Source organism: Nicotiana sylvestris, chromosome 8 (genome assembly GCF_000393655.2).
Source record: "Nicotiana sylvestris chromosome 8, ASM39365v2, whole genome shotgun sequence".
Taxonomy (NCBI): domain Eukaryota; kingdom Viridiplantae; phylum Streptophyta; class Magnoliopsida; order Solanales; family Solanaceae; genus Nicotiana; species Nicotiana sylvestris.
In genome coordinates this window covers 53,782,529-53,795,292 of record NC_091064.1, presented here as the reverse complement: position 1 = coordinate 53,795,292, position 12,764 = coordinate 53,782,529, and the positions used below count along the sequence as shown (strand labels likewise).

Sequence of the window (12,764 nt, the reverse complement as noted above, 5' to 3'; positions counted from 1 at the left end):
TTGGAAACAAAAGGTTGTGGACTTAATAAATGACTCTCTAGAAAATTTTAGAAGGAAATTGAATAAAATTTATCTGTATGCTTTTGTCTAGCATCATTTTCACCATAGCAAATTCAACGTAATGTATATTTTTTTCGATCATATAATATTCTTTTTGCATTTTACAAAAAGAAATTGACAAATAAACTATATATTACTTTTTACTCGAAAATTCATGTTTTATTTTGATTTGTGAAGCTGTTCGTTGATGAAATTTGACATTTTCAAGATGTACTATGTCTCCACAAGAAGCACTATGAAGAATTTATGAGTTTAATTCAAGTGAATGTAATATCCAAGTATTAACCTTCAATTACATCCTCCGGACAATCAATCAGGCACTATATGTCAACAATTAAGTTTTATTGCAAATTTTTTTTTTAACAAATACATCTATATTTACACTAATTATATACTATATGATTCAGCGTATATGTGCAACATGTAAAGAGAAACTAATAATAATAATAAGAGTTTAAAGTAAATTCGGGTTTTCAAATTTTGGGTACTAAAATAACTGTCGCACTGGCCTAGCCTTAGAGTTGGCTTGGAATCAAACTAGCCTATCGTGGTTCTCTTAATAGCTTGGGTCAAACATGCTATTTTAGTTACATTCATTAATCAGCTCCCAAGCCCCACGTGCTTTTCCCCACGTGGTAAATTCGATTCAACAAACAAATGATCAAACGGGAAAAAAAGAAAACAGCGAAAAAGATGAGACGGAATTCAAATCCTAACATTAAGCTCAATAGAAAAAAATTATTTCACGTCCGCGTTCCCGAACTCATACTCTCCCTTCCGAAATCACACCCAATTGATTGATTTGCTCACTTGTAAAACCCTAACACTTAATTTTGGACTCCCAAACGGCGTCGCCTCTGGTTCTTTTGTTTCCCGTCGGGTTCTAGTTCAATTTGATTTGACATATTTCCGGCGACGCTCTATTCTATTCTGTGCTCGAAGTTCCTGTTTACGAGCTGGCTATGGACTACGAGCCGTATGATAGCAGTGGTGAGTTTTTACATTGACAAAAAAATTTGATCTTTGTTTTTGTTTTCATTCAAATAGGGTTTTATAGTGTGGTTTGGGGTTAGTGGAATTAGCACGTACATTGTTATTTAGACGAAACTTTCCGATTGTTTTGTCTCGTATTATCGTGACTAGGTTTTTGGGACTTGGAAATTTTGAGAAATTGTATTAAAATCTGTATCCGGCGTATTTTAAGGAATTCTTTTTCTTTGAGATGTGTTCGTCAGTTTAACTAATGCTTTCTGGTTGGTGTTATTTGCTTTCCTGTATGTGTCCCCTTCCTTGGTTATTGTCTTTTGAGAAGTTTAAATTGATTTCTTGCAAGAATTAATGTGTTTAACGAAATAATGGGCTCAAAGTTAAAACACATAACTTAATATATTTCATTTAAAAAGAATTAAAACATTTATCTTGTTAGGTTATAGAAAAATGTGAACCATATTTGTTAGCTGAATTTATACTATGGATGTGTACTGAACTTGAAGAGTCGTGATCGTTAAGGCAAACTTAAAATCACATGGGAGGAAATTGCTTCAAAAGACATAGGATCTCTCAGAAATGATGCAAACTTGGCAGTAAGAAAATAATAAACTTTATGGAAGCAAAAGGTCCATGTAGGCGATACCGACTAGTTTGGCTTTAAGCTTAGATATGTTGGTATGCTTATATTAGGTTTTCATCCTTTTAGAGATTTGTATGTCAATAGAAAATGTAAAGAACCTCAAGTGCTAGATAATCCCATATTATTTATTATTGAAACGGTTATAAATGGTGCGAAATCGAACTCATATAGCCTGCGTAACTAGCTTAAGATTGTTTTATGGATGTTATTGTTGGTACTCTCAATGCAGCTTAGTCTTAGTTTCAATGTATATTGGCAGAATGTGATCCTTGTTTTGCATATCAAGAGCAGTAGGGTGAGGATCCTTCTTGTTTTATGTAGTTGTTCGAATCCATGCCCGTCATTAGTCCCTGTCGGAGGAGGTGACAGTTGGATAATGCTAGGTGTTTTCATTAGGTTTAGGTGTCTTTATTAACTAGCCTTAGGATACGCGCATTGCACATGTTCCTGTCTCGATGAGTATAATTTTTCTCAGAGAATTTCATAAATATATAAATTGTGTTTGATTTAAAAAAAATTTAAAACTATAAGTTCATGAAAATGATGAGTACTGATCCTATATGTCCATTTATTAAATAAAAATCAGCGAAAAAAAATCTTTGTTCCTAAAAATGATAAATGGGGTTATAAATGTCAACCCCATTTATCTAACTCTATAAGGTAAGAAACTTTGCCCCACAAAAGTCCTCAGATGCGTCATTATTTGAATTTTTAATAGACCTAGGTTCTAATGCATCCTTTATAGACAGATCTGATCAGTCTTATGATGATAATACATTACAAATGCTAATAATCGCTCTTATTTCTTTTAGTTAATAGTCATGGATAGTATTAGTTAACCACACCTCTAGTTTGATCTTTTTTCTTTTTGACTACACACAATAGTTATCTGCATTTATGGACAACGAGATAAACGACGAAACTTTACAACAGCACTTTCGTATCCAATGCCCTTGATTTTGTCGGAGGAAGTACGCAGGAAAGAGAATTGCTTATGAAACAGGAGTTGAAATCCAAATGATTTACACCGTCTATTGCAAAGTTGGCCAATTAAATTTGTTAGTTAGATTATGGAATTACATCAATTTTGATTTTATGAGGTACAAACACGTTACATGATCATATCTCACCTAATACTTCTTTATGAATATTTGGTTTATATTCCTTTCTGTCATTTTGGTTGTTTTATCATGATCTAACTTTTGTTATCTGACGTTAATCTCTCTCTTAATAGTATAACGTATAGTTGTTCATGTGAGAAATTATGTGCAACGAATACATTACAACTTTGAAAATTGATTGACAAGCTTGTACATCTAAGATTTTGAATAATTAGTTGATTGTAACATAGTAAAATAACCTATATTCATTTAAACTACCTAATATGCTTCATAAAGTTATAGACATAAAATATGATTATACTTAAATTTATCGTTAGATATCTGATATATATCTAAAATGTTGGTATGTAGTTGGGATGAATTTAAAATTTTTTTGGTGAAAGAATTTATATTAACTTCTACTTACGTAACCTTCGTGTTTGTGTAGTTGTACGTGTGTATATTTTTTCTTTTTTATTTGTTTGCTCATTGGCAATTAGGTTCTTTTTTAATTTGACTAAAAAATATAACTTTGTGGTTAAAAGAAACTTACCTTCTATGTTTAGGAAAGATTTAATACTCCTAAATAATAATTGGAGTTGAAAATGAACATACTTTCCTAGCATGAAATAAAAGTGCTTGAAATTCTAGAATGGAAAGGAATTGAAAAATTAAATTTCTAAATATTAGGGGAATAATTTAGTGACTACCCATAAATTGTTGGGAATTAATTAAGTGATTATTTCTAATTATTAGGAAAATAATCAAATGACTATGTAGTCTAATGTGAACTCTATTTTAAAAGGATAAAAAAGACGAACCACATTTTGCTAAGGGTGTTCGTGCATTTAATATAGTATAGATAGATAATATGGTGCTAATATAGGTAAGTTTTACAATTTGTTTTGTGTTTTTACTTTCTTACAATGCATAGGGTTGCTGACGTTCTAGATCTCACAAACTGTCAATATTAATTCAGGAACTGATGATGATCTTCCTCCATCACATCAAAATAGGATTCCAAGAGGTGGTGGTCGAATTACTGGAAATGGAAGATCTGCTGTCATTGGTTCTGTCCCCTACCCGAGAATGTACGGAGAAACAGATATGGAGGCCCAAATTCATCAACTTGAGCAAGAAGCATACAGCTCGGTTCTGAGAGCCTTTAAAGCTCAAGCTGATGCCATTACATGGGTATATTCTGTTATTACTGTACTCGTGAATCTAATACTTGTATTTGTTTGATCAGGTTTAAATGACTACTTGATTAATATATTTTCTTCAGGAGAAAGAAAGTTTGATAACCGAGTTAAGAAAAGAGTTACGGTTGTCCAATGAAGAACATAGAGAACTTCTTGCTAGAGTTAATAATGATGATGCCATCAGAAGAATAAGGTTAGCTCTCTAGCTAGAGGCTCACTTTCTCCCGCTTGAATTTTTTTGGTGAGTCTTTCTGTAGTTTGGAGTTTGTCAAAGTTTTGGGGGCTAATTGTGTTACTCTATTGCTTTTAGGGAGTGGAGGCAATCTGGTGGGCATCAATCTGGTATGCTTGGTGGTGGTCAATCTGTTCATGATCCAATACCCAGTCCCTCCATTTCAGCTTCACGGAAGAAACAGAAGATTGGCCCATCTTTACCTTCTCAATCCTTTGCTGGACCATCTCCTACTTTTCTTCCACCTGTGGTGACTGCTGCAAACCAGCCATTTTCATCCGCTGCCAAGAGAGGACCTATTGCGGGGCCGAAGGGGAAAAAACATAAATCTGTAAGTCAGATGTTGCTAAAAAACTTGAAAGGTTGCGGTACAAATCAGTCTATAGTTCTGATATTTTCCTGCTATGTATAACTTCATAGGGCCAAATGATGCCTGGTGCGTCTTCAATGAAGTACCCTACTCCTGGTCCTTCAGGAAGAGCCCAACTCGGTAATCGGTTTTCTGAACCTGCTGAGGCAGCATCATCTGATCCATTGGTTGGAAGGAAAGTGAGGACTAGATGGCCTGATGACAATAATTTTTATGAAGCAGTTATAACTGATTATAATCCAGCTGAGGTATGCCTGATCCTTTTTAATTGGAATATTTACTCTTTTTTCTCCCCACGGTTGAATGCTGAAATCTTCTTGCAAATTTTCAGGGTAGACATGCTCTTGTTTATGACATGGGTACTGCAAATGAGACATGGGAATGGGTCAACCTTGCTGAGGTAGTTAGATGCTATATTCTCATGGAATAAAACAGTTAAATGACTTTTTGGGTTGTCCTGTTGGTAAATCCTTTCGTATTGGTTTATGTGGTTGCTGCTGCCATGAAACATTGCTATGATACACTTGGAAATAGTGCATGCTATGTATTCCATTGGCTTGTATTTTGGTCAATCATGTCTTAAACTTTTCATGGGCAAGTTTGCACTTACAAGAAAGCGATAGGAAATAGTAAGAGAGATTCAGAATGAAAGTTCAAAACTATTCTTAATGATTAAATCAGACCATTTCCTTCAAAAAGGGCTGGGAAGGGCAAAAAACCCATGTGAAGTCGACTTGACTTGATTTCCCGTTGATAAGACATAACTACCACATATTTTGATGAGCAACTATAGATGTTCTACTTTTTCTACCTATTACCCGTAAATTTTTTAGGTAACTGGGTTTTTCCCTTGCTGCCTAATTCATGGTAAAAACCATATTCGTTGCATGTGTGTTTCCAAATCTAACGAAGTTTGGGAGGCTGCTTCACACTTCCATTTTCTGGAATATGCGTTGGCAGAACCCTGTATAAGTGTCAGCGCAAAGTTCTAGTATATCTAAGTAAACTAGTGAAACCAAGACAGCTCCATTGTTTGGGAGGCTGCTTCACACTTCAGGAGCGGTGAATCGGGTTAAAAGTGAAAGCCGCCAAAAACTGGCGGAATGCTCTCGAAACCAATTCACTTGAGTGAGACAGAGGAGAGTGGAATTTCGTGTGTAGGGGTGAAATCCGTTGATCTATGAAGGAACGCCAAAAGCGAAGGCAGCTCTCTGGGTCCCTACCGACGCTGAGGTGCAAAGCATGGGGAGCGAACATGATTAGATACCCTGGTAGTCCATGCCGTAAACGATGAGTGTTCGCCCTTGGTCTACGCGGATTAGGGCCCAGCTAACGCGTGAAACACTCCGCCTGGGGAGTACGGTCGCAAGACCGAAACTCAAAGGAATTGACGGAGGCCTGCACAAGTGGTGGAGCATGTGGTTTAATTCGATACAACGCGCAAAACCTTACCAGCCCTTGACATATGAACAAGAAAACCTGTCCTTAACGGGATGGTACTGACTTTCATACAGGTGCTACATGGCTGTCGTCTAGTATATCTAAGTAAACTAGTGAACCCAAGACAGCTCCATTGTTTATCTATGAGTTCTGACATTCTCAATGTAGTGTAGTTCACTTCGGGATGGATGATTTCCATATTGTTTGGTTGTTCAAGTTCGTTATTTATCATATTGCTAAGTAGTGATCTCGTGAAATTTCCTTTTCGTCATCCATATATTGCTGAGTTTGTTTTCACCTCCTTTGACTGTATCATCCTAATGATTGATATTTTAGCTTTTGTAATTCTGTTTTAAGTGTTGCCCCCGGGCTTTGTTCTAGTGGTAAGAGCGCAACAAGTGATGTGTGGAGTAGGCGCATGTCACGGGTTTGAACCCTGCCGCAGACAAAAGCCTGGTATTTAAGTGGAGAAGGGTGGATTGTGGGGGTGTGTGTGTGTGTGTGTGGGGGGGGGGGGATCCTCCCAGTTTTGATTTGTGCACCATTAACCCTCATGGATTTCTTTTTATCAAAAAAAAAAAACAAACTGTTTTAAGTGTATCATGTTATATGATGGGCTTACTTTCTCGTCCTAGTTAAGCATTTGTTTGGAGCATTGCTGGTGCACGGGCGAGATGCCATAGAGTCAGTCGGGTGGGATTCTTTTTGGTCTGAGTTTATTGAGGTAGCTTATGTTTTCTTTCAGGGAGCATACATATGTAACTTTGTCAGTCTTTTAGTGAACTAGAGTTGTCTTGCATCTAGGTTTTGGGAAGTTTGTTTCTGGAAAATAATATATTATCTTATTCTGTGGATCTTCTATATATAGGTTAGAAGGGGTTTTTCTTAATTACAGAAAGCATAATATTATCTTAGCTCAGTTACACAAACACATCCACTTACCTGTTTTCATCTCTTCCGAGGTGGAGAGCAGTTTTTTAGCTGTTTCAGAGTGTACCATTTTTCAAATTTTCACAGTTACCTTCTTTCTAAGTTGTACAGGGATTTATGTCACCAGCACTTGAATGTTATATGAAGAATGTAGACATGACTACTTTGAGCTATGGTTGTTGGAATACAGTTCACTTTGTGGCAATTGATTTTAGTGACCTGGATGTCCACTGAAATAAATTGGAAATTTTAACTGGACTACTTGCAGTGAATTTTCAGGCATTAGTTATTATCCGATAAATGATTTGAAGTTGCCTTAATCACACAAGAAACTTCTGGTTCTGATATTGACATACTAACTTGCTCTGTGGATTGCTATTCCAAATGAATGACATATTATCTTGGTTATAAAAGTTAATGTGTGTGACATACATGCGTAGAGATTTTGGTTGCAAAAGCTTTCTCAGCCTCTTTTCTTAGACTGGTATTGCATGATATGATCTGCAGCATTTTGCGGAGGCGTCAAAATGCATGTCTGATACATGCCTGATATTCCAAAAATGTGAACAAACTAGAGGTTTCCTGTTAATCTAGCTCCTCATTCATCTGTCATTAATTTTTCTTAACTTGCTTGTGGTAAAGTTTATCAACACGAAAAAAGAAACAAACTCTGGCATATGGTAGTCAGTTTCTGTCTTCCAACATTGATTTCAGTTTTTATGAAGAGCTTCTTCAAGGTTTAGACTTGTATTTCCCTACTGTGACAGATTTCTCCTGAGGATATTCAGTGGGAGGGCGAAGACCCTGGAATTTCTCATCATGGAAATTATGGTGGATCAGGTCATGTCATGACTAGATCTGGTGGACATGATAGTGCTCCAGGTGCAGGGAGAGGTAGGGGGTTGACTAAAGCCCAATCCAGAAAAGATTTTCTAATATCACAGAATGGCATAGGAAAGAAAGGATCTGATGATATTCAGTTACTTCATACTGATACACTGATCAAAGAGGTAAGTGCTGCATTTGTTAACAGGCCTCACCTGTAGATCTTTCACTGTGCATTGATTCATTGACTAGTGAATGTGGTCAGGTGGAGAGGATCTTTGGTGCTGGCCATCCAGATCCTCTCGAGGTTGAGAAGGCAAAGAAAGTGCTGAAGGTTTGTGACCCTCAACTTTCCAATCGCTGTTAATACTTAATATCCACGTATTAATTGCACAAGGATACCGAGTGTTTTTTAACTGCGCAGGAGCATGAACAAGCACTGCTAGATGCCATTTCAAGGCTTGGAGAGTTATCTGATGGTGAAAGTGGTATGACTTTGTGGAAATGGTTTTTCATTTCTTTTTCATTTTAGGCATTGTCATAAAATAATTTGGATTTGGGGAATCCCTGTGACCTTCCTAAGTCTGAAGTTCTATTTCTTGTGTCACTTATTTTTCTGTGATGTTGCACTTTGAACCTTTGTATTGGACAAGTAATAAATAGAAACAACGAATAATTAAGTATGACACTGTAAAAAACACTAGGTAATTTTTTACCATCTCTCTAAGCCTTGGTCGGCCAAGGATCTACAGGAAACAACCTCTCTACCCTTATAAGGTAGGAGTAAGGTCTGCGTACACACTACCCTCCCCAGATCTCACTTGTGGGATTTTGCTGTGTTGTTTGTTGTTATTGTTGTTGTTGTTGTTCTCTAAGCCTTGGTCGCCTGAGATACTTGGTGCTTGTGTTGGTGGGAGGTAACAGGTAGATTAGTCGAGGCATGCACAAGCTGCTCTGGACATCTTCGATTTCTGCAAATTAAAAGAAGTATGAAAGTATCTTCCAATTCATCTAAAATTCGTTAATAATTTTAAAGCTCTTGTGAAAAAGAAATAAACAAATAATTGCTAGAATGAAAGAAGTCATGGATGTTTCGGCATCTATGATGTTTCTAATTTGTATTAGAAAAAGTGAGGATCCTGATTTAATAGACTGACTGGACCACTCTACTCAAATGGCTAAGTAGAAATAATAGTCTTTTAATAATGGTGACAATTTGAAGGTCTATGAGCGTTAATTGGATCATCAGCGGGAAGTCCAGAAAGAGAGAGTAATGATGGAAAGAAGAGTTCTGGATTTTTTGAGGAAACTTAAATTCTTGTGAAACTGATGGAGGTTGGCGTGCAGTTTAATACCCAGGTTAGGGGGTCGAATTACTTTCACACCGAAGGTTGTGATGAGGCAAGGAGAGGCTCGGAGTAATGGAGCAACTGGTGGTTTGAAGGAACAGATGAATAGAGTCCATATGGAGCTTGCCCCAATTATTTCAGGCTTTCTTTTTAAATGGTTCACAGTTAAAACCATGTTTCTAATGGAAAAATATGTGGGAAGGTTTTTGGGTGTTTCTATGAAAATGAGGACGGGAAACAAGTGAAGACTCTCTGACCTAGTGTGACTTATTCTGCATTAATTTGACTCCTACTTTTTATGTTTCAATCAAAAAAGGAAGACAACAAATAGAACTTTTTGTGTCACAATACCCATATGGATGTCCTAAATTACCTTGCCTGTGCATAATTTATACCTAGAAATAAGAATAGAAATGGAAGTACATCAATATGTTCTCTATCTCATACAGTGAAAGTACTGCTAGGAAGTACTACCAAAGCCAACATTCTGCCACTACCTATGCTAACATGGCAATTCAATGCTTTCGCTTCTTTGATCACATACCTATTGTCGGTGTCACATAGCTCACGAATACCACTTGGTTGTAGTGGACCTATGGCCTTTAATGCACAAAACCCAGCCACCACACAGAAAAATAACTATGCCTCAGTTCCAAACAAGTTGGGGTTAGCTATATGAACTCTCGCTTACCATGTTTTCCCATTTAAATTCATCTTAGTCTCAGGCCACCCCACACAAAAACAACAAAAAAATCCAGTATAATCCCACACGTGGGATCTGGGGAGGATAATGTATACGCAGACCTTACCCCTACCTTGAGGGTAAGGAGGCTGTTAACGATAGACCCCCGGACCACCCCACACAAAAAGAATAAATAAATAAATAGAAAAGGGATAGATCAAGAAGTAAATGCCATGTAAAAGGTAAAATAAACTGTTGTTGAGTTTGTTTTTTTCTTGTGGTAATAACGACACACCTTGACTATTTCACCGTTGTGCCTGCTATCTCCCACCAGTATAAGTACCGAATAACTCCACTCACCAAGGTTTATGCTGAATGGAACAAATCACTGATACCTTTCACCTAGTATTTTTTGTCTCTACTGGAATTTGAAACGGAATCTCCAAAGTTTTCATCAACTTCGTTGATCACTAGACCACATCCTTCGGTATGGTAAAATTACAATCTTGTAAGAATTTTCCATTTAGACACCTTAACTAAAGGTGTTACCTATCGAGCACTTGAAGTGTATTAAAAGTTTGTCTATTGAATATGTTTTTTACTATCAGCCCAAACACTTAAATGCGTGAGATTCACGTGTTAACTTTAAAAATGTAACCAATGAAATTTGGACATCAGAAGAAAAAATTCCGTGTCAATTGAACCCCTTCCTCCCCTCCCTTCAGCCATTGCCCACTAATTTCTCTCCCTCATTTTCTTAGTTGGAAGAACATATTCGGTAGTTTCCCATAGTCTTAATCGGGGTGGGCTCGTTTAATTTCTATTCAGAGCGAGACCTTATTAATTTCTCTCTCATTTTCTATTCTCTGCTCCATTGCGTTTCTCCCCCACAAAACCTGTTCTCATCGGTCTCAAGTACAGTGAAGAACTTCACCGAAGTTCGGCCGGAAAACATTCATCCGGTGACCTCTCCATCTTCTTGCTCATATTCATGTCATGTCTTTTGATTTTTTCTTAAAGTTTGTTCTGTTTGTAATGTGTTGCGGAATATATGGATGGAACTATGTTATACTCGTTGGTGGTCAGTTGTTTACCGGTGATGGTGTTGGCTCCTGGATTTGTTCCGGGAAAAGTCCAAGCAATGCTTTTTAATTTTCTAGTAAATTCAAAATATGTACCAAGACAATTATATTTCCTTCTATCTATGTTAATGTGTTTCTTTGCTATCTTCGGACTGGCATCTTTATCAAGCTACTTTAGAGCCAGCAGCACACTGATCGCCAAACTTTCTCCCCTCTCAGCTGTGAAGTTGGATGAGATGATTAATAAAAATGGTGATGGTGGATGTTGTCTCTGGTAGACTATGGCAAGAACAAAATTCCAAACTTCGCCATTTGAAGTTGATGGCAAGGATGATGTTTCTTGACCTCAAGATGGAGCTGGAGCTTGGAAGGTGAGAGGTTGAAAATTTCCATCCATTCACGCGCTCAGCTTTTGGTGTGAAGCAAACACCATGCCATGTGTGTCTGATAGACACACTGATGAAGAAGTTCAGGTGTTTGATTGGAACAAGGCATAGTATAAGTGTTTAAATGAAAAATCTGGACAAGTAGCCTAGAATGTATTCCACCATCAGTATTATTGTCAGCGACAGTGAAACATGTAATCTCCAGTGTTGTGTTTTTGCAGACCTACAAAACCAAACTGAAACGTCCCATGTATTTGGCTAGATGAGAAAGCACTAATAACGATGGTAATAATAATAATGTCTATAATAAATACTAATAGGATAAATCAAAATCAATTGTATTGCTTTTATGTCATAGTATCTGGTATTGTTCGAGCTGTTTGTGGATGCACTGTTATAAACTTCCAAGGCCCTTCATCAGCTTTCTATTCTTTCAAATTCTTTCTTTCCTGTTATTCAGCATGTCTTTATACTGTTGCAGATGAACGTCATTTCATGCATGGACAAGCAATGCATCGGGAGTGACAGGAATATCATGGTGGTGAGTAGTACAGAACAACTGGGTTATCGAGCCACCTAAAATAACAGCCACATAGAGGAAGGCAAGATGTCTAAAACATTGTTTCCAATGTCGGTGCGCCAGAATGATTTTAGGTCTGTTGTAGAATGCCAGCTTCAAGAAACGCTTGGCTAACATTAATTTATTGTAGTCTAGTTCTTTGAATAGACACCAATTTGTAGTCAGGAATGATTTATTTCCCATAGTTACAGGTTAGCGCTCTTGTAAAATTAATCATGGTAGCAATTTTACATGTGATGGTGTAAAATTTTTTTGACAGCTGGCACTTGGATTATGACATCCCATTTTTTCTTGTGCAATTGTTATTCCTATTTCGTTCGTAGTTTTGGCAGTGAAGTGGCTCATATAGCCCGGTATGTTTTAGCATCAATACTGCTTGAAGAATATAGCCTGAGATTGCTTATCACTCCTTGTCTGTCCAAATCCTGGTCGTCTGTCGCTAAAATGTAGACATCTCATTAAAATGAGACGTGATGGTTATTAAGGAGTACTTGAACAAATGGAATTACTTGAAAGCCATTTCTAAATAGAGAAACAACTTTAGGTGATAAGACTTGGCCGACTTCTTTCCACTTCCAGCCTAAGTTAATGTGGTTCCTTAGAAGTCTCGGTATTTGTAGGATGTTTGGCTAAGCTTATAAGCTGGTCAAATTGGCTTATAAGTATTTTTTAGCTTATTTACGTGTTTGGTAAACAACAAAAGTGCTTATAAGCACTCGACTTATAAGCCAAAATAAACCATAAGTCATAAGTTGGTCATTCCCAACTTATGATTTTTTTGACTTATAAGCACTTTTGGTTTAACCAATAAATTTGCTCTTTTGCCCTATTATTTTATTATAATCTTTAAAATACCTTCTCTAAAACAAAAACCTAAAATATACCGTTCTTCATGA

General features: G+C 36.9%; 1 protein-coding gene across 3 annotated transcripts; it reads left to right on the top strand.

Annotated features, from left to right (window-relative positions):
* The first annotated feature begins 748 nt into the window (after positions 1 to 748).
* Positions 749 to 12,167, top strand: LOC104219446 (protein EMSY-LIKE 3-like). Of its 3 annotated transcripts, none has more exons than XR_709277.2 (11): positions 749 to 1,050; positions 3,770 to 3,984; positions 4,076 to 4,185; positions 4,303 to 4,555; positions 4,645 to 4,842; positions 4,926 to 4,994; positions 7,732 to 7,974; positions 8,055 to 8,123; positions 8,214 to 8,277; positions 11,122 to 11,273; positions 11,770 to 12,167. XR_709277.2 is itself a non-coding variant. In XM_009770138.2 (10 exons), the coding sequence occupies exons 1-10, from the start codon at positions 1,023 to 1,025 to the stop codon at positions 11,811 to 11,813; spliced, it is 1,293 nt and encodes a 430-aa protein (XP_009768440.1). In that variant the 5' UTR covers positions 749 to 1,022; the 3' UTR covers positions 11,814 to 12,167. The 3 variants fall into 3 exon arrangements, 1 of the variants encoding a protein (XP_009768440.1); XR_011401443.1 differs by having other exon boundaries at positions 873 to 1,050; positions 3,807 to 3,984; XM_009770138.2 differs by lacking the exon at positions 11,122 to 11,273.
* The last annotated feature ends 597 nt before the right edge of the window (positions 12,168 to 12,764 follow it).

What these genes read in the sequence shown, in the direction of transcription:
- LOC104219446 (XM_009770138.2), top strand. Translation starts at nt 1,023, where the DNA reads ATGGACTACGAGCCGTATGATAGCAGTG. An exon ending in GATGCCATCAGAAGAATAAG is followed by an intron (nt 4,186 to 4,302) that starts GTTAGCTCTCTA and finishes TATTGCTTTTAG; the next exon opens with GGAGTGGAGGCAATCTGGTG. An exon ending in GTTATCTGATGGTGAAAGTG is followed by an intron (nt 8,278 to 11,769) that starts GTATGACTTTGT and finishes ATACTGTTGCAG; the next exon opens with ATGAACGTCATTTCATGCAT.